This window comes from Solanum verrucosum, unplaced genomic scaffold, assembly GCF_900185275.1.
Source record: "Solanum verrucosum unplaced genomic scaffold, falcon-dt-bn FXZP01000238.1, whole genome shotgun sequence".
Lineage (NCBI taxonomy): Eukaryota > Viridiplantae > Streptophyta > Magnoliopsida > Solanales > Solanaceae > Solanum > Solanum verrucosum.
Window position 1 is genome coordinate 1349961 of NW_026020630.1, and position 22419 is coordinate 1372379.

Sequence of the window (22419 nt, forward strand, 5' to 3'; positions counted from 1 at the left end):
AGGTGGGTATGGGGAGATTGATTCGACATGACAAAACATATAATTAGTTTAGTGAAGACATGACCCTAAATATGAAGATCGAAAATTAAGATAAAGATCAGTAGGTAGTTGAGCGTTGTTCAGTTTCCTTGTCAATATTTTATTTTAACTATTAGTGCTATTTTATTCTTCAATTTTAGTGTATCATTGATTTTAATCATCATATTATTTGTTGTTGTAATGTTCTTTTCTTTATTTAACTCAGTGGTCTATCAGAAACATCGTCTTTACTAGGACTAAAATTATTAACACACCCTTCCCAAGCTCTCTTGTACAATTACGTTAGGTATGTTATCTTTGTTATAGTCACGTAAACAAGTTATTTAGGAGCTTTTTTTTTTAATAGATTATGAACATATAAAAAAAAATTATTAAAAAAAAAAAAACGTTGAATATTCACCTCCGAATTAGCGCTGCATTTTTCTTGAGAAAATGAAGAGAGTAAGCATTATATACGCCGACATCGGCTTTCAATTAAAATTCGGTTAACCAATGAAAATACGACACGTGGCCTTAAGCGAATAGAGAGCGGGAAAATAGGTGGGCTCGAGAGCACGTGATTTTTTAATTTTTAGCGCACAGGGAAAATGTTGACTTTTGTGGGGACGTAAAACATTAATCATTGTATAATTGAATCAAAATTAATTATATCAAAGATTGGTAATCATACGAAGTGATTTGAATGTCTTGATTGACTTATGCTGATAAATTCATAATGTTATAGCTTAAGAGTGAGGAAATGGAATGCCCTTGAAGAATAGGGACCATTTAATTCAAGTAGAGGGTAGCACAACCTAAGAAGTTCCCTTCAGCACACAAACAATGATAAAAAAGAAATTGATAACCTTGATGTTCAAACCAACTTGCATGATTAATTTCACGGGATACCTGTCACCTTCCACCAGCAACATGTACCAGATAATAACTCTATCCACCAAGGTAAGGACAGATGGAAAGAAATCATATAGATAATATATATTAATTGAGTATATAAATGTGTCTCCGTTTCTCTATTGGTATTCCAATAATGGAATCCATAATTGTTACAACTTGCAAAAACTTGAGAATCCCTTCCAACAAAATATATGAAGTGCTGCATAGTTAAATAGTCTGCAGCAAAAGATGATGTTGATCATCACGCGGTGGTCTGGAAAACAAATTCTGAAAAATAAAAACGGACTTCCCAGCTCAAGAAAACTGAATTGAGAAACCATGATCCGTGGTTGAAACCTTCGTTGGGCCAAAATCATCAAAGTCTGAGTCGGAGTTTAGATCTCTATGAAATTCGTCAGGTGAATCATCATTCTCAGAGCTGTGTTTGGAGGGAATCCTCAATTCAGACGATGGGACTGGCAAAGGATCTTCATTTAGATATTTGTCGTGGAGTAATTCCATTGCAGTAGCTCTACCAGCCGGGTCATAACATAGCAACTTTTTGACGAGAAGAATTTCGTCAGTTGACCTGTTGGATAGACATGCTTCTAAGCCAATCGGCTTATCTACTTTACCGAATGACATAAGCTTGTAATCAGGAAGATCCGCACAACCAGGCCAGACTTCTTCAGATAAGTTCCCCAGAACACTTAAAATTCTGCCTATTTGATCAATGTCAGCATTTCCAGGAAAAAGTGGCTCCAAACGCAGAACCTCTGCAAAAATACAGCCTAGTGACCACAAATCAATCTCTGGTCCATACCTAGTGGATCCATAGAGTAGCTCAGGTGCCCTGTACCAACGAGTGCCGACACAAGATGTAAGTGGAGGAAAACAATCATGCTCACCATCGTCAACATCATACGAATATGTGCCTGGTAAGAGATCTTCCTCAACATAACTCATGGTTCCTGTAGCTAGACAGGAAGTGTCCCCATCTTGAATATTACTATCTTTATCAGTGTCATCGAAGGGCCTGAATCTGAGCTCATCTGACTCTCCAAGACGGGCTGCTTGAACCATAGATCCTGGATCTTCAATAAATACACCTCCTTCAGAAGACACATCTGATATGTGTTTGAAATGTGATGGACCAGCCACAGTTGCCTGATAAGGAGTGGTCTGCACATACGGCTGTTGATTGTCATTAGCTACAAACCCAGGGGCCAGTAGTATCCTTGCCTGTGTGGAGCAAGAGGAGGCAATTAGAAGGAAAAGAGCATTAACCAGAAGTGGACTTGCAAGGAATCTACGCATTTAACGATGTTCCAGCAGAAGAATAAAAACACTATGGATGCCCCTAAGAAGGCTCTATTCTTGCGAGAGAAAATGTTATGCTCATAGAGTTAGAGTGGATCTAACCCGACTTCACTGAGTTCAATAGAACTATTGGTTTTGGCTCGAACTATGTACACATACAAACAACAATAAAAACTGCTACACTGCAGTCCAAACAAGATTAAGGTCTTCTATAGGAATCCTCAATGGCCATGTTTCTCCATTTAAACTCTTCTCCGACCAAAATTATACAAATAATTCTCTATAATCCATATTTCTTTTCATTAAGAACATAAGTTCTCTATTTTCTACTAACAAATAAATCTCTCACAAGGCTAAAAGACTACAAGAAAACATGCGATCTAAAGTGACATACTACTATAAATAAAACATATACCCAACTAATTGGTATCACTGGACCTCCACACATCCCAGTAAACTAAAGGAAGCATGACCTTAGTAATATATGAACCACAGGATTAAGGATCTTGTGGTTCTATCAATTAAGAAGTAACATTCAACAATTGATGCTCCCAAACTAGTCGAAGCAAAAAAGAGATGGTCAACAGATTCAATGCTTGAGTTCATAGTAAAGTCAAGCAATAACATTTAATTTAGGCTCCTTCCCATCCACTGCACGTAGCCGCGCTAGCAGGTACTACAAGCCCTCTGTCCCACACATCTAACCAGCTTGTGTGGTTCACCACTACCATTTAAAGCTCTCATTTGTTGAAGCGGAGCATAGTGCGCTTTAGGCACTGAGCAAGAAATGTCCATACTTGTATAGATTCATATCTTTCACTAAGTCAACATGGATTCCATAATATTGCAACGAAAAGGAAATGTACAAATATATAATAAGATCATACTCCTTCAAAACCTACTAATCTAGTAATCCTATATACAGGATTCGCCTTTGTATTAAAGCTACTAACTCGAACAAGGAGCTTAGTGAGTCCACCTCAAAGGATATCTTTTCGAGCTATATACTCCAACTCTCCTTAGCTGTAAATTCTCTTATGCATTGCAATCAAATTATACTAATAAGAAATGAAAATTCGAAGAGGTTTACATATTAAAGTTCACATCTTGACGAGCTTTATGCCTAGAGAAAGTCTGTTTGTAAGCTCAAATGAATCAGAAATATCATAAAAGGGCACAAATATCCGAATTGATGCATAGTAAACAATACACCTGAAGTATCATATTTTTGCGAGTTTTCTGCCTGAACTATCAAAAACTACTTTTTAATTGATGGATTAATTTGATATTGTTGAGCTTAAAAAAGCAGAAAATAATGAGCACCTGTCCAAAATCAGCCAATTTGAGGATCCCATCTGAAGAAATCAACAAATTCGAAGGCTTCAAATCTCTATGTACAATCGAATTCCGGTGACAAGCATCAACTCCACATAAAATCTGCATCATCCATCTCTTAATCTCCCCTAAACTCAATCCTTTTTCCCATTTCTTCGCTTCCTTAATAAGACAATCCAAATCTGTATGCAAATACTCCAATACAAGCACCGCATCTTCATCCTCCCTCCAGAAATACTCATGTAAAACGACGACGTTTGGACAATGCTGAAGCGTCTGTAACGCTTCGATTTCCCGAGCCGCTGATTGATAATCGTGGATTTCTTTGAGAGCGACGGTGACAGAATCGGATCTCCGTCGAGCTTTGTATACATCGGAATATGCTCCGGCGCCAATCCTGTTGAAGATTTCGTATTTTACGGTGATCTCTTTTCGGGTATGGATGCTCCAGCTCTTCGTTGATGGAGGATCCATATTATTTTTTCTTCTATGTTGAACTGCAAAAGGAAAATTTTGATTATTTTTTTTTACTTTTAAAGAAGAAGATGATGATTGGTTATGTCACGTGAGTTAGAGTCATTGCACGTGCCTAGTTTTAATAACAACAATTATTGAAGTGTAGTTTATTCGCGGGTTAGAAGCTAAGTTATTCATGATATCATGTTCGGTAGGTTTTTTTCTTGCTATATAGAAAATGTAATATATTCAATATGATGTTTGATTTGCAATTTAGAAACTCACTTATTAATACTTACATGTATAAGTGTAATGACTTTCGTGGTCATTTTTACGTATTTTTATTGTTTTCCCCCTTTTTGTAGCTTTTGTGTGGTGTCGGCTATGGGATTTTGTCTTGCCTACTTGGAGGTTGTGATAGCCGTCATCATAGCCCGATTTCTAGTTGTGACAATAAGTCTTACAAGGAAATCTATGTGTTGTTTTATATAAGGTAGAAAATGAAATAAGTTACTAAACTTTGCTTAACTAAACTGGACACTATTATTTTTTAGACGAATTAAAGAGAAAAAAATGTCATATAAATTGGAATAAATGGAGTATTCATTTAAATAAAAATTTAATGTGGGATAGTGAATTTTTTGCCCTCGGTCCCTTTTGTTTCGGTTGTTTAGTTAAGGATCTTTATACATATAGTCAATCGAATTTACTGTTTAATTTTTATAATCAATCTATATGAATTATACATGATATTTAGACCCAAGTCTAACGTTATTCGAAAGGAACAATTGCTTTTAAATTTTGGCTCTATAACAAAGAGAAAGAAGAAAAGAATTATCTAAGGCTATTCCTTAGTAGTAATCTTTGGGATTTTGTTTCTTTACATATTCTTCTCAATCCTAATATTTTCGCGCCTGTGTCAGATTTTCCAAAAAATATGAATGACCTTTAGAGAATCTGAAACAAAACTAACAATATTTTTAAATGAATCCGAGCAACATAAATTGTCATACACATATCAACGAGGGAATCAACAAATTCCCTATGCTTTTATACATCTAGTTTATGGTACAAAACAAATGCTATATGAAGAACAACTTTGCCTAAGTCATTTTAAGATATTTCAAATCATCAAGTAGAAAATGCTAATTTCCTTCTGATGCCACCACCAACAACTTGCATCAACTCAACTACACCTCAGTCCCAAGCTCGTTTTAATAATCTTATGAAATAATATAACACGAAATCCACCTAACATTTTGCTAAACAGCATCACAACCTCCACATACAATCCCCCTGCTATCGGAGAGAAATGAGACGTTAGATAATGAACAAGTTGGAGATAGAGAATCAACAGCTGTGGAAAATTTTCATGTTGTAAATACATTGAGACAGTTTTGAGAGCTGTTAAAAGCCTTGTTATTAGTGAGTTCAACAATGTCCTAAGTCTCTTTCATTATCAAGATTTTGGTCCTCTAACTAATAGCTATGTTGCTCAGACTCTTCCAAAATGTCACCAATGTGTGTTGGATCCTCAAAAAGTAGTACTTTTTCGGAGAGTACGTGCATATAGTTAACCAGACAAAATTGAAGTAGCAAACATTGATAATTAGCTTTCACAGAATCAGAAAATGTTTTCACTTACACAATTGAGCAGCCTGTGCTTCTGTGCCTTTTCTTACTTGAAACTTCCAGCCTCCTAGGAGGTTGAAGCACAACCTTGATTGCAGTATCGAAAACAGCTTTCACATTCTAACAAATACATACAAAATACTTTAGTGAACAGACAATATGTTCGATAACAACAACAACAACATATCCAGTGTAATCCCACAAGTGAGGTCCAGAGAGGGTAGAGTGTACGCAGACCTTACCCCTACCTCGTGGAGGTAGAGAGGTTGTTTTTGAAAGACCCTTGGCTCAAGTGAAGCAAATCAAAGTAGTTATGATAACAGAGAAAACAGGCCAATTAATACGGAAAGCAGTACAGGGCATCAAGAAAAAGAATAGTAACAACAACGAAATAATGCAGTAACTAAAACACAAATGATAACGGATGGTAACAAATATCAAAAGCCAGAAACTACATGTATAAGGCTAATACTATGACGATATGTTCAACAACAACGTTCCTATATAATAGCTAAAAAACGTCTAGCAGATGACGTGTACTTGATGAAGCTGAATGCATTCCATATCTAAGGTTAGTTTGCAGCAGAATTGAAGTACCTGTTGTGTTTTAGAGCTGCATTCTACATAAGCTGCAGCACCGATTTGTTTCCTTAGCTCCTCACCCTGCATTCAAGCTAATCGAGTTATTTGTGATGTTCCATCTATATCAAGCGTTTTACAAATCATAATGCTATATAGCGATAACACACTTGGGCAGGTGTAATGATATTTGAACCCATATGATCAGCTAGATATCCGTTGTCATCTCGAAGATCTGTACATATAAGAAAACATATGGACACAAACTCTCAGGTTTTGATCTTAGGGGCTCGAATACAGTAAAATCCGATAAAATTTGAATCCATTTTGATACTTACCTAACTTTGTTCCAACAAGTACAATTGGAACATCAGGTGCAAAACGACGAAGTTCAGGCATCCACTGCATATAATTCAGAGTAAACAGAGTAACTACTCAATAATGAAATTGCAAATGTGACCATATGTTTGTTCAACGAAAAGACAGCAAACCACTATGAAGGGAAAAGGGTCAAAAATATCACTCTACTATATGAAATATCTCAATTTTACCCCACGTTATACTTTGAGGCCGTTTATACTCTTGCCGTTAGCAAATCCTCTTGTACTTCATCGGATCTCCAACACATATCAAAATACCTTAGGAAAAAGGTTCAAATGTATCCCTTTACTTCTGATTATGATTCGGAATATTTCAGGTTGGAGGTCCGTTAAGACCAAGGGAAAATGAAAAAGGATTTGCAAACAAGTGTATGAAATATGAATGTCCAAAAACAACAATAACAACAACGACATATTCAGTATAGTCCCACAAGTGGAGTCTCGAGAATGGTCCAAAGTACTAAAGGATGATAAGTGAAGACTCTTAAGATTGTACAATAAATTAAGATTGTATACCTTTTTTAGAACATTTTCATAGCTTGCTCTACTGATTAAAGAGAAAGCTAATACAAATACATCAGCACATCTATAGCTTAATGGCCTTAATCTGCTGTAATCTTCTTGACCTTTGAAAACACACACAAAAAATAAAAATCCATAAGATAATAGTAGTAATAATTAAGCACATAAATCAAAGATTAAGAACCTAATAAATCTATTTAAAGAAAAAGTACCTGCAGTGTCCCATAATCCCAAATTGACAATTCTTCCATCCATAGACACATTAGCACTGAAATTATCAAACACAGTAGGAATATAATCCTGCAAAAAATACAACAACATATTCAGTATAATCCCACAAGTGAGGTTTGGGAACAAAAGTAGTTTCGGAAAAAAGAAAAAGCATGCCAGAACTCCTATATTCTTAAAAAGTAACAATAACTACAACAAAATAAGACGATTATTAGTATTACGGCTACAGGTATGGAAGAATAAGCGAAACAACACTCAACTACCTAACTAACCTTTTATTCTAATCTGTATCATCTATAACCTCTTATCTAATGTCATGTACTCATCAACTAAAAATGGATCTTTAAGACTTTTTTCTAGTAATAAGAGTGCAATATGTAATGTGTAAGTTAGACGCACGTCACCTCAAAAATCTAAACAAAAGCCTAATAATTAATTTTGAGAAGCCTAATGGAGTTGGTTCATTATTCATCGAGTTTCGAACTGTTGGGAAGAAATTAAAGAATTAAAACTTACAGTGGGAAATCTGTTACTTGTGTAACAAATTAACATACATGTCTTTCCAACAGCTCCATCACCTACAGTCACACATTTGATGAACTTTGAAACATTCATATTCAAAAAAAAAAAATTCAAAAAAAAAAAATATTTTCTAAAGAAGGATTTCAAGATAGGAAGAAGAAAAAACAAAAGTACTATATATGTTTTTACTCTTTTTTTTTTTTTTTTTTTTTTTGTTGTGTGTGTTTCAAAAAGAAAACATTAAATAAAGAGAGGGTTTATTAAAGTTTTGTCAATAAATTTGAATATTTTTTGAGATGATAGAAATAATGATTATTTTTTGTTGAAAGATGGGACCATGTTTTACTAACGGCTAAGAACGACTTTTGTGGCGAGTTTGGCGATAACTAGCTGTATTCATTTGGCTGTTTCTCACTTGAATTGATACGGTATTAGGGTTCGATAAAATTTAAATTTGTTCTGAATTAAGTGCTCCTAACTAATGCGATTCCGTAATCAGATCAATTCGAACTCAACATCTTTGATAAAAGAATATTTATCACTTTATTAGAACCAACTTTGTTAGTAGTTTTGTCATGCACGTTAAAAAAATGTATGGCATACTTTTCCTGCTCCAATTAATGTGACATAGTCTGAATTGCAGAAAATTTAATAATGTAACGAAGACTTTTAGATTCTATACTCTTAAACATATCATGATATTTGTGTGACTATAACTCTATAAGACAATTAAAACTTATGATTTTAAACACGACATAACATTTACGTGACAATAACAACTTCTCATAAATAATAAAGTAAAAACCATAAAGTTAATTGGTTTCAAATTCAAAATTAAACATAAGTTTCTAAAAGCATAAAAGAAAAGGAAAAACATATAGAAAGGGTCAAACATGTTTTTTTTTAAAAAGATCTTTACCTAAATAGCCGAACAAATTTACTGTTTATAACATGATCAGTATACATAAATTATACATTCACTTTTGATTAAAAAAAAAACTATAACATAACAATCTCTCCTTTCTTTTCAACTTGATCTTCCTCCCAAATTCTTTTATCTTCATCAGATCCATAAGCCCAAGCACACACAATAAAATAGAAAAAATTCCCAACACTCAACAAACAAAGTACCCAATAATAATAATCATAATGACCTAAATTCAAATTATTTGACACCCAACTCACTTTCCCTCCTCTACTTGAAGCATGATCAACAATTTCCACAATTAAACTTCCAACCAAATTCCCAAATCCCATTCCTAATGAAAATAATGCCACTCCAATACTAGCCATACTCTTAGGAAATTGTGAATAATAAAATTCTATTTGTCCAATCGCGTTGAACGCCTCAGCTAGTCCTGTCAAACAATGTTGCGGGACTAGCCACATTGCTGACATGTCCACTTGTGACAGTGGATGGTCCGCGAGCCCCTGGTCTAGGGCTCGCGAACGTCTCTCTCTTTCCACCAGTGCGGCCACAACCTGGGCCACACAGGAAAGTAACAACCCTATCCCCATACGTTGTTTGAAGCTGAGACCTCGTGGTTTCCTTGTGAACCTGGAGATCCAGGGCACGAGGACTCGATCATAGAAGGCGAGCCATGTTGTCAATGTGAGAACCCCAAATGCACCATAGGAACTTGCTGGAATTTGGAAATTACTACCTTTTGATAAATGTCTATCCATTGTATTTGCTTGAAGTACTGGAAATGCATGTTGACTTATTGTTACTGCTATCATAATGCTTGTGGACCAAATTGGAAGTACTTTGAGCAATGATTTGAATTCTTCAACTTGTTGAATTGTACAAAGATTCCATTGATTTGTAGATATTCCATTATTAGGGTTCAAATCTTTCTCTGGATTTCTAATTATGCATGCCTTATCTAGGAACCTATCAAAAAAAAAGTTTGTTATCAATAACTTGTCAATTCAAGATTCAATGAAACTTGCACTTTTTTCAAAAATAGTTAGTTATAGATATATACGGTTGGACCAACTAGTTTATCAACATGACTAAAACATACACGACATATATATTATATATGTACATGTTGTGTATATATAGGTATGTATATTTGGTATAAAATATAGGTATAAAACATAAATGTGCACTTCAACTTGGCTTCAGCTGACATCTATGTTCTTCAACTTTGGGTGTGCACAAGTAGGCACTTAAACTTGTACAAAATTGAACAAATAGACACATTCGTCTTATGTGGCATCCTACGTGTAGTATGCAATGTAGAACGCGTGTCTCTACTTGTTCAATACTATACGAGTTTTAGTGTCTACTTATGTACACCCAAAATTAAAAGGTATAGATGTTAGCTGAAAGTAAGTTAAAAGACATATTTATGTATTATACCTAAAATATGCATAAACTACCTACACACTTATATATTTTGTGAACTAGTTGAGTGAAGTGTTTAGGACTGTAATTATCTAATAAGTTTATGCAACTTAAGATGTAGAGAAGTTTAACTACACAATCATGTTACTTATATAAAATCTATAGATAAATGAGTAATAATAAGTATTAATTTGTAGCTTGATAAAAATGTTATGAACTCACTATAATATATTGAACTACACTAACAATCATATCTTTATATAATAGTTCATAAAATTACCTCTCTATAACAACTATATTCTTTTTAGTAACATAATAATTAACCATTTTTATAGAAATAAAATCTCTAAAATTACCAATAATATGTCTAAACATTTTGATACTTTAATACACAACATTTAAAGATTTTCCAATTTCATTAGAATTTGATATTTAGAAAATAAAAGCTTAGATATTATGCTCTTTTTTCTTCTTTCTTATAACAGTGTCACTATAGCAGTTGAAAAATCTCGAAATCGAAAAATCATACCTTAGTTTATTGGATGGAAAAATAGATCTTGAACCGTTCTCATCATGATGATACCATCCATTAGAATCCATAGGAGGCAAAGCAAGATGTTTATTTTTCCATGCCACAACAATAACTTGAACAAAATTAGTAAACAAACTTTTATTTGCTTTTATTTTAATAAAAATTGTTGAACCTAAAAGGAAAAAAATTGTTGCCAAAAACATTAGTCCTGCTGGTACTCCAAATCCCACAACCCAACCAAATTGTGTCTGAATATACACAATGACTGTGACTGAAATCAACACTGATATTCCTACTGCTGCATAATACCTGTTGGAAAAAAATAACACAAAAATAATATTCGCGATAAATAACAAAAATAAAGACGATATGAAAAATTAAAGAGGATTTTAAAAAGGCAAAATGACCCAGAAAACTTTTGTACTTGGTTTCATTATCAGTTGGACGACCTCCGGGGTCCAGGGTCAACTGACAAACGAAATTAAGTACATGAGTCTTCCAGATCATTTTGCCTTTAAAAAAAAAAGGATGATAGTATTTTTTGGTCCATTTAGTTATTGATAAGTTTTATTGGTCTTTGTAATAAATAACAAGCAAATTTTAGCTTTTTTCGGTCTTAGTTAAAGGCTTTATGTAGGGAACATGTATATTCTAAAAACTTGATACAATATATGGAAAATTAAATGGTAGTGCGGTTAAATAGTATTTTTGTTCCTTAATTATTGATAAATTCTGATTTGATCCGTATAATATTTCACTAAACATATTTAATCTTTAATCAATAAAGATGTTTGCTTTTCTGGTCCTTTTATATAGGAAAAATGTTGTATCTCTAAACTATTTTTAAGACTATATTACCCTTTATATATAGAGTAATAATATAAACGTAACACGACATGAGTAATTTTAAATGGTACAACAAAATTCTCGACAAACATTTTTCATCGAAAACATTTGCGTTAATGAGTGCAATTTCCAACGAACTTCTAACGAGTGTTCAACAGAAATCTTGTTTTTTTTAGTAGCGTGGTTAATAATTCAGTAAATTTTTAAAAATACGCAATCAGCTATCAAACATGAAATTACTTATGACGTTATCATAATAAATTAAATGCATATTACCAATTGAAGAAACTTTGCAAGATCCTTCCATTGTTGGGGTTTTTAGGATTGTCAAATTGATCAGCACCAAATGCTAATGAACATGGCCTAATTCCACCAGCTCCAATAGACATCAATGCAAATGATGAAAATAGAAATGCATATTGAGCTATGGTTGGTTTTAGACAATTTCCTAATTCTAATTTGCAAGCATGTGGCCTTGCTTCTTTAAGTGTAGCTGTTAACCAAAGTACCACCATTCCCTATAATCAAAATAATATATAGTGTTAAATTTAAACTTGATAACGAGCAGAGACGAATTCAGGATATAGAGTCAGTAAATTCAATATGATTGAGTAGTGTTTGTGTTTATGTTTGGCCATAAATAACATATTCATTATTTTTGGGGAATAACTTCAGTATTTGCGATAACATTTACGTTAAAAACGTGAGACGAAAATTGCAAATTGATTAATAGTGTGTCAGTGTAGACTGTAGACTGACTACATTACACCATCTTGAGGTGCAGTTCTTCTCTAGACCCTACATGAAGCTAGATATTTCATGCACCTATTGTTTTTTATACTTAGCTTGAATTAAAAATCACCGATTCAACCAAACACACAAAATATGTCCTAGATCCACCTCAAATAATAAATTTCAATGAAAGTAACAAACAACTAACATATGAATAATAAATTTCACGATGGTCATTCAACTTCGAATTTATCACATAAAATGATCTATATGTGATTATAAACACAAAATTGAATGATTACCGGTCGAATTTACCCATATAACAATAAAAGAAGATCTAGAGAATATATATATATACTTACAATTAGGGTGATGAATGTCCCTAAAGCAATGACATAAAATCTTCCCAAGTAAGAATCAGCAAGAAAAGCTCCAAATATTGGTGTGAAATTTGACATAGCATTCCACCAAAAAAGAATAGTTGCACCACTAGCATTAGTTAAGTGATACTCATTTTTCAAGTACAAAATCATATTTGAAATTAATCCCACACTTGCAACTTTCTCCAATGCCTCATTTGCTGTCAATTGCCATCATAAAAAAAAGGTTAAAAACTAATATATCACTACTATTAAAAAAAAGATAGAAATTGACTTGTCGGAAATGTTATCCATTAAAAATATTCACCACGAGCTTGTTTGGTATGACAGATATCATTGTTTCACGTAAAATATATACATATTTTCAAAATTCTATTTCGATGTTTGGTTGGAGGTGGAAAATATTAATGATTAATACGAAAATTTGTAAATCTAATAATGTTATTTTCATGAAATTTTTGAGTACTATACATTAATAATGGAAGTTATAAATTAAGATAGCTACAAGGTATTTAGTGACTTCCACCCAAGAGTGATTAGGGAAGTTATTTAATTTCCCCCTTTCTTGAAAATTATGATTTCTTCATGAAACATATTTTTTGAAATTATGATTTCTGTCGTACCAAAGGGCTAAAATAATAAATGATAAAATTACATACCAATAATAAAAGGCATGGTTTTGAGGCCACCTAATTTCTTGTCACTTGAAACATCTTCAGAATTAGTTTTCAATTTATCTGAATTGTTTTCCTCAATTTTCTCCATCACCACAAAATTATGACTCAAAAAATATATTTTTAATTCTATACAAAACTTTTGAGAATGAGAGAAAAAAATGATGAGTTTTTTTTTTTTTTCAGAAAAATAGAGAGAAAGCTAATGAATTTTTTTTTTTTTGTTCAACCTATTTAACAGTTTGTTTTTTGCCTTATGCAAAATGATTCCTTTATATGTTTGAAATTTTCCTTAATAAAAAAATCGACAAAAATAATGCCATTTGGCTACATATAGCCAATAATATAGCATGACTTATGATGTCAATTAAAAAAAATTGAGTTTAAGTTATATATAAAGTCGGTCAGTATAATAAATTTTAACTCCACGTTTATCGTTATAAGAAGTAAATATATCTTATGTTCGACATTACAAATCTCATATTTTAAGAAGACGTAGCTACAAACGGTAGGTAGATATCCTTTTTTGAATGACATGATATTGTATAAAATTATTTATATTAACGATGTATATAACTTAAACTTAATATTTGAAAATCACAAATCGATTGATTCGAATTTGCGATATGTAGGGCCCACTAAAATGTCAATAATATCGATCGAATAACTACTTTGTAATCTCAGCTAAGTCGATGACAACAAATTATTGTCATATAGTGAGTCAGTCATTTTTTTTTGGAAGTGTGTTACGAACATATTGTTAACGTTACGGCATCAATTTAATATAATTTTCAAAATAATTAAGCCTAATTGTATACCTTTTTTCATACACTAATAATTAGTGAAATCGAATTTCAAGAATATATATATATATATATATATATCAAATTCACTTCAACTTCAAATTAGTTGATAAATAAATTTTCTATTCTTCGTATCGTTCTATTTAGACTCATTTTATTTATATTTAGAATTAATTGTCTAACTACACATCCTTTTTTACCCTATTTTCTATTATTTCCTACCATTCCAAAAAAATTACAAAAATCCCTCTTTTTCATAATTTCTCTGACTTTTCCGGATATAAACTATCACCCCAAGATTTTTTTCCTTTTTTCAATCCTAAAATCACGTATCATCAATTATCTCCATCACTCTATTTTTGAATTTGAAATCTTTTCTCTTTCTGATTTATCATTGCAAGTTATTGAAGAGATAGTTATTTTTCATCTTCTTCTTCATTTTTTTTTTCTTTCTACTTCATCAGGTATCGATTCTTTTATTTATTTATTTAGCTTTTTCATCTACAAATTTAATTGAAGAAGGATGCATCTAGCCCACTTTTCCAGATACATCAAATCTTTTATTTATGTGATGCGAATTCAAATTTATCAAGATTTTAAAATGTTAAAGATCCCAAAAGAAGGTATCACTGTGGGCTTGTGGGCCTTTGTTGGAAAAGCTAAGCCCACTTCATAGTTAGCCCATCAAAGGGTGAATTCCTCTACATAAAAAGAAAAGTGAGTATTTTTATTGGTGATACTTTTAAAAGAAATTCATTTGGCATTTATTGGGGAAAAATAACAAAAATGGTTTTTTTATTTAGGTGTAAGTTCAAAATCGTTCCTTAAATATACTTATTAGTTTTGATTCATTAAATTTATAAAAAGTGAGTATTTTTGGTATATGCTGAATATTTAATCAAGCTCGGATCGTTAGGTTTAATATGAGCCATAAAAAAAGGCAATACAAACTCATACATGGAAGTGTATTTAGTATATATAGTTTTGATTTCGATGGGACTTTCCTAATGTTTCTAGTTGTTATTTTTTTCAAAGTTCTCATCGAATGTAATATCCAAAGTTTATTAAATATTTGATGGAAAAGAAAACTTTCTTTTATCAAACATAAAAGACCAAAATTGTTTATGAGTATATCTTATGGATTATTCTAAACCTACTCCTAAGAAAACATTTTTGTCATTTTTTTTTCATTTGAGTCTCATTGGTTTTATAAACTACTAGTAAAATTATATGCTATATACCATGTCTATAGTAATAAAAATGAATCCAAATTAATTATGCATTGGCATATGTATTTGTTATGGCATCTTGGAAGTGGCAATTTGTCAATTTTGCATCTGAAATGATTTACTTACTTAACGAGGTTTATTTGTATATAAATACAAAATAGTCAACTCGATGGGGAGCGTTTTACTTTCTTATTGGGCCTATTTGTATGCAAATGCAAAAGTATAAATTTTAGGAATCACATAGTTTTAATATGAAATTACAATCTATTTCTATTTAGTTTGTAATTATATTAATCCTTGAAAAAGTAAAACAAATCGGATACATAATAGTCAACTTGATAAAATTTCAGACGACGTGCATGGTACCCAATTTTGACGTTGACATTTAATTTACTCTACAACAATTAAAAGAGTTCAATGACAATAATATAATTATCTCGATATTACATATAGCTACGATAATAAATATGTGTATTTATAACCAACACTCTATATAAATGTCCTTTAGTGACTTTACATGCAATGAAATTAACACAATGACAGCTAAATGTTTTTGCAGCAATAAATATTATCGTTAAATCTTTTTGTGGCAATAAATATTGCCGCTAAATGAAAATTCTATTGTCACTAAATGTTTTTTTGTTGTTATAGTGTTGCGTCTGCTCCTTAAACTTTTTTGCACGTATACTAATCTCGAGACAACTTCATCGTTACAATATTTAGCGTTAATTTTGACTAAATCAATTTTATCTAATTGAAGTTCAATCATTTTGCCAGAAATTTAGTTAATATGGCCATTGTTATTGGTGTGTACACACCTTATTAATGGTATGTTAAATTAGTTAAAGAAACATTTTTTCTTTTAGAAAGCACTACAAGAAGTGGTTGCTTAAAGTCTTGTCAAAAAATGGAAGACTTACTTAGTGACTTTGTTGTGTATCACATAATGCAAAGTTTGAAATTTGAGGACTCTTTAATTTTATGGTTATCATATTGCTTCTTATCTTGTGCCTTAAAAGATTCTAAAAATGACCTCCACTTAGTCTATTGTGGGCTTGTGGCTAGAGTTTAAGGATTATAATAATGGAGGCCTTTCTTGATATAGAAAAAATATACAACTTTCCTCTACTTGGTTTGGTCATTTTAGGTATTCAACATAAGTAGGTATTGATCGAGACAGATTCAGAATTTAAGTTTTATAACTTCAATAATTAAGGTTCATAGTTAAATTCATTATATTTTATACATAAAATTATACTTCACAATAAAAGTACTGAATTCAAATGAACGTTAAACTAGTACTCTACATTCGTCTCTAATCATAAGTCATATCAACATTATGTATATCGATAAAATCTTAAACGCATCTGATATTTATATCAATTTATTAAGTACATGTATGATACATATTTTCATATGCATTGGTATCATCCATTAAAATTCATAATTAAGGGAAATAATACATAGTTTACCCCATGACCTGGAGACCAAATCCCAACAACACATTATCAGTGGTAAAACAATTTCCTCTACACGTTATTTTTTATTTGAGAGTGTTACTCTCTTTAAAAGAGTATTCAAATGCATAAAATAAACAGTCTATCTTGATATAAACATCGAGTTTAGACAAGTTTTAAATGTTGTTATATCTTCACTCACCAAAATACACATCCTTCTTTCCTTGAGCATAATCACAAAAAAGTAGTACTTTGTGTATAAATATTAATTAACCCAATATGATGCATACCACAAAATGTAACAATTGATAATAGTTATATTTTGAGCAATAAAACAATAATGGGGTGGTGGCGCAGTTGGCTAGCGCGTAGGTCTCATAGCTAAAGAGTGATCCTGAGGTCGAGAGTTCGAGCCTCTCTCACCCCATATCTTTTTCTTAATTTTTTTTTTTTGATCGTACAACCTAGCAAGGTAGACATAAATATCGAAAAATCAAATCGAATTAGTTTTCAATTCTATATTTTCTAAAACTTTGGTTCTCAATTTTAGGGTCATGGGTGCATCGAAGAAACGAAGTTTTAAGACATGTTCAAAAAATTTATTTTCTTTGCTTTTATATGGTTTCTCAAATAATGAGAGAATTTCTTTTTTCTTTTATGTGTATTTATTTTATTTATTCAATAATATTCACCTATTCGACCTTTTTAAAGTTATTTGGTTGAGTTTTACTCTTATCTTTGAATACCCTCTCAGGAAATTAGAGAGTGGAGAAAGAAAGAATAATTAAAACATAAAAACGATTGTCAAAAATTCAATTTTTGATAATCATAAAGATTATTTGAGATGGATCTTTAATCGAAGTTATCAAAAAACTCGTTAATTAATTTAAAAGAAAGTCAATATTGAGGCCTTATATCTAATCAAACCAAACAAATCTATATTAATTGTCGTTGCGTTGGAACGATATAGTTGGAATTGTTTTTAAGTCATCTGTGAGGTTATTTATTGTTTCTTAATTGCTGACATTCTTCACAAATATATAAGAATCAAAATTTAAAAACCAAAGTAAATCAAATCAAACATGAAAAAATTGAGTCGACTACATGCACATTATTAAAAATTTAAAAATCAAACTGAAATTTAAAAGGATCGAACAATCCACCCCACCAAAAAAACAAAAAAAAACGAAGGCCTCTAACCATTATTGGATTATATGGCACAAAGAGGTGAATCACATCAAATTATTAAACCTTTTACTCTTGTCATCTTCTCATTCTTTGCCATAATGATCTACCATTTTCCTTTTTCCATATCAGTAGTACTACACTTAATTGGTCATGTTATTCAACAACACAAACTCTAAAAGGGTGGTTGTACGGGAATGAGATAAATAAAGTTATTTCGTAAAATTAGTTATTTTTTTTTTATATATAATTATTTTATTATTATAGTATAAATAGTGAAATAAATAATATCGGAATTAGCTAATAAAACTCATAACCAAATATTTAATAAAATAATCTTGTATTTTATTAAGAGCTTATTATCCTTTATTCCTCATATCAAAGAACCCCGAGGGTACTCTTGGTAAATACCACCATGGCCGGAGTTAGGGAGTTCAAAGGGGTTCATTTGGATTTTATATATATATATATATATATATATATAAGAAGGTACTCAAAATTATTTTATATGTATACTAACAAACATTATTGTATTTTTTTAAAGCCTTTTATTTCTTTCATAAACTTCATATAGACTATCACATAAAATGAAATGAATTTTTTTTTTTGCTTAAATTGTTAAAATGATTTATGCCTAGTTATAAACTATGTTGGTCAAACTCTTTAAAGATGTTGATGAGTGAGTGTTGGATCCTTCAAAAATAATGAATTTTTAAAGGATACGACACAAATGTGACAACGATTTTGAAGCGTCCAAGGGGTTAGGTTATAACAAAAAGGTTCCCATGACAAGAAACAAGTGGAAGTTACGTACAATAATTCATGAAAGTTTTTCTTTATGTTGGAACCCAATAATTATTTTTTTGTTGTGATATATATATATATAACTCATTAGTCATGAGGTCCTTTTCCTCACAAGGGCTTTAGTAAAACTCTCATTTTACACAGTACACTTATTAGGAATTGTACTAATAAGTATTCATTGAATTTATATATCATGTGACAATCTTGGATAGGGGAGACACACCATATTTGGTTTCTTGGTTTGAGGGGCCAAAATATTTCTCACGAGAGTCAAATTATATAAATTCTTATATATCAATAATTTAAGATATGTATCAATTAGGGGTAGTTACTGTAAATAAATATCGTAAAAGTGAAAAATAATATTGCTAACCATTATTTTTGGTTGTGATATGTATCAACTAGGGATAGTTACCGTTACCGGCACTTAGCAGGTTCACCGCTAAGGGTATGTGACGTCCATGATGAAGGGGGGGTTGAAAAAAAGGAATGTCAGTGTTTTAGACCAATAAATTTCTGAAGAAAGAGTGCACATGATATACACCTTAGGTGAATTTCATATCAAAATAGAAAAAGAGAAATTATGTAAAGAATTTTATAAAATATAGTACAAGTGTACAACTTTTCATGGTACACGTAATTTTAGGCTCAATGATAACGTAGCTCGATGGACAAACATGATTAAGCCAACATAAAATTAATATAAGATAGAAATAGGTTGATTTAATGAATGTTTATATCTTCCATTTTCAGTAAATTATCTTCTTTATTCCTTCCATCACCATAAAACGGATTCCATTGTCTGAAGATTAATGTTTAACATAATATATTAGACTATAACCTATCATGATGAGCTTACATCCAACCTATAGGTTTACCAAAATTCAATCTCTATTACATTGATTTTCGTATCTCAATAAAAATAGAAATACATAAACTTCAAATTTAAGACATAGCGGCCCTGAGTTACTAACTTAGATATATATATACTAATTATTTTGAAAATAATACTATGGTGACTATGTCCAAATTCAATTGATCTTCTGCTCAATTGAATTTGATGATTGAAATTATCATGAGAGATTTTAGGCAATGCATGTTGCACTTTCAATTGCTTTTTAAGATTCCATTTCCAATAGTAACCTCCACTAGCAATCTTCTTGATAGATTTCCCAAATGGCTAGGATAACTACTCTAATTTAGTTGTTGAGATCGGATATATGAATTCTAGTTAAATTATTAATAAAAGTAGATTCAGAATGTTAAACTTGACAAATTAATTAACCTTTCGAGTTTCTATCATTGAACTCATGATATATATCACATTCTAAATTTATAGGGTTAAAAATTTAATATTTATTAATTTTTTACGCATATATCTATGTTAAAAATATTATGTTTTGTTCGACCTATTTGAAACATATGCTCCATCTGGTTTTGTTAGACTATGTTGTTCAAACTTTTCACTAAATACTGAAAACATTTTAGGAGTGTCTGAGCAATATAAAATTATTAGTAGGATAATACTTTGAGAAAACTTCTATATATTTTGATCATGTTCATGTATCATCTACAACTTGGCTTTAATTTATGCATGATTTGCTGAAACTTGTAACACTAGTTGTTGCAATAGAAGTTCAGTCTCTTCCCATAAGTCATGTATGTTTCCTAATAAGCAAGGTCCCATGACAAGAAACTAAGTGGTGACGGGTGAGTCTTAACACGTTAGAGTCACAAATTTTATTTTATATAATTTTCTTTTAAAATTTCAAACTTATAGCATAAAAATTTAAAATTACCTTTGTTATTACTATTGTGTGGGGGGTGGGGGGGTGGGGGGGTGGGGGGGATCAGAACTTAATCTATATTATTTCCTTTTTTCTATTTGCGCAACACTGTTTTAAAAAAAAGATTCAATTGAATTCCTTCGATTTATTATATGTGACTATGTACCTTCGAGATATATCACAAAAGCGATATGGTGTATGATAGGTTAACTTGAGCTCATTCTAAATAATCTAAGTTCGTCTCTAATGTTCATGGTCTCTTATCATAGTCGTGTTTGCGTTCAGTTTAAAAAAAAAGAGTCAAAATTTAAAATTTATAGATTCAAAACTAATTTTCATCAAATTCATAGGTTATTTTATTAAATATTTAATACTTTTTTTTATATTCAAAAATAATTTTAAAGCAAAATTTAATAATTCATCTGAGCTCGTATCTAATACTGTAACTCTGCCCAACTTGATATTGACACATCAACATGATGTTTTCTTGGTGGGACTTAAAGTTATAATTTCTCATGTTTAATCAAATCTCAAATGGGGTCAATTTTATGTTGTTTCAAGATTCATCTTGTTCCCAATTTTTAACAACCTAAAAAGTCTTCCCTATGATTATGACATCCATTTTTTTTTTCACATACTTACACATTCTATGACTGTTAGCTGTAATAGCACTTCCCTTGCTGCATATTTCACTTCACACTTTTTTTTTAGTATACTTATTAGTTACTAATATTTATTTTGGGTTCAATTAATATAAATTTTTATTGATTTTTTATTTATTTTAAGAGTAAAACATTTTCTATCACATGCGATGTCTTTTTTAGTCTTTGAGAAATGATAAGTATTGTTCACTAAAGGACCCATAAAATTTGGGGTTAAACAAAATTGGTCAGAAAAATTTATGGACTAATATACAAGAAAATTTTAAATAATCTCGAATTTCTATTTCATGCTTTAGGAACTTCTAAAAAAGCGATGTTGATCTTTGAAACACAATGGATATTGGTCACTATCGTTTTGAATGGACGCACAAAATTTTAAGTCAAACAAAGTTATTTAAAAAAAAATATATGAACTAATATACATAATTTTTTTAGATAATCTTGAATTCATATTTTGTGATCCCAAAACTTCAAAAATAAATAAATAATATAAGTGTTGCAGAAGTAATGTATATCATTCACTAACCATGGACGAATTCATATATTATAAGAATCAAAATTAAAATTTACTTATAATTATGGGGGGAAAATGCTAATATTATGCATGCTTTAGAAAAAGTTGTAAAAAAAGAAAGCAAGAAAGCTAAAGTACCTTTTTACTGAAAGAATTAGCTGTGTTTTATTTGTCCCTGTTTTCACAGCCTTCTTCCTATATAATATAAATATTCTCTTCTAAGTTTGTCGTTTATTAAAAATCTGATTTATCTATATCATTTTATTTATTTATATCATTATTTATTAATTAAAAATACAATTTTGATTTTACAAAAGTATTTTTACGTATGATCTATTTTGATTCAATCATATTATTAATTAATTTATTTTTTAGGAAATTACTCAAATATATCATTAAACTGTCTCAAAAAGGCATATTATATCATTCGTTAAATTTTGACTTATCTATGCTATTTCAGTTAATAAATAATGACATGAATGAACCTTTTTCCAAACGATAATGATAAAGATTAACCAGTTTTTCAACAAATAATATAAATAATTTTTTTTGACAAAGTTAGATAACATATT

At 30.9% G+C, this 22419-nt stretch overlaps 3 protein-coding genes and 1 non-coding gene across 6 annotated transcripts; 1 reads left to right on the plus strand and 3 right to left on the minus strand.

Annotated features, from left to right (window-relative positions):
• Positions 1 to 1052: 1052 nt before the first annotated feature.
• LOC125811458 (cyclin-dependent kinase F-1) lies at positions 1053 to 4082 on the minus strand. The gene is made up of 2 exons (XM_049490951.1): positions 3556 to 4082; positions 1053 to 2154 (listed from the first exon to the last, which is right to left on the minus strand). Exons 1-2 carry the CDS (start codon positions 4039 to 4041, stop codon positions 1228 to 1230), a joined length of 1413 nt encoding a protein of 470 aa, XP_049346908.1. The 5' UTR covers positions 4042 to 4082; the 3' UTR covers positions 1053 to 1227.
• An 899-nt stretch (positions 4083 to 4981) lies between these two features.
• Positions 4982 to 8067, minus strand: LOC125811468 (rac-like GTP-binding protein ARAC7). Of its 3 annotated transcripts, none has more exons than XM_049490963.1 (8): positions 7884 to 8067; positions 7349 to 7436; positions 7131 to 7240; positions 6573 to 6636; positions 6405 to 6469; positions 6253 to 6318; positions 5669 to 5775; positions 4982 to 5322 (listed from the first exon to the last, which is right to left on the minus strand). In XM_049490963.1, the coding sequence occupies exons 1-8, from the start codon at positions 7980 to 7982 to the stop codon at positions 5286 to 5288; spliced, it is 636 nt and encodes a 211-aa protein (XP_049346920.1). In that variant the 5' UTR covers positions 7983 to 8067; the 3' UTR covers positions 4982 to 5285. The 3 variants fall into 3 exon arrangements, with proteins under 3 accessions (XP_049346920.1, XP_049346923.1, XP_049346921.1); XM_049490966.1 differs by having other exon boundaries at positions 7922 to 7998; XM_049490964.1 differs by having other exon boundaries at positions 5248 to 5319; positions 7884 to 7986.
• Positions 8068 to 8888: 821 nt separating this feature from the next.
• Positions 8889 to 13497, minus strand: LOC125811854 (protein NRT1/ PTR FAMILY 1.1-like). Its single transcript, XM_049491402.1, has 5 exons — positions 13392 to 13497; positions 12715 to 12932; positions 11897 to 12138; positions 10772 to 11083; positions 8889 to 9783 (listed from the first exon to the last, which is right to left on the minus strand). The coding sequence occupies exons 1-5, from the start codon at positions 13495 to 13497 to the stop codon at positions 8889 to 8891; spliced, it is 1773 nt and encodes a 590-aa protein (XP_049347359.1).
• Positions 13498 to 17237: 3740 nt separating this feature from the next.
• On the plus strand, positions 17238 to 17322 carry TRNAM-CAU (transfer RNA methionine (anticodon CAU)). Its single transcript is given in 2 exon segments — positions 17238 to 17275; positions 17287 to 17322. It is a non-coding gene; the product is annotated as a tRNA-Met (tRNA).
• The last annotated feature ends 5097 nt before the right edge of the window (positions 17323 to 22419 follow it).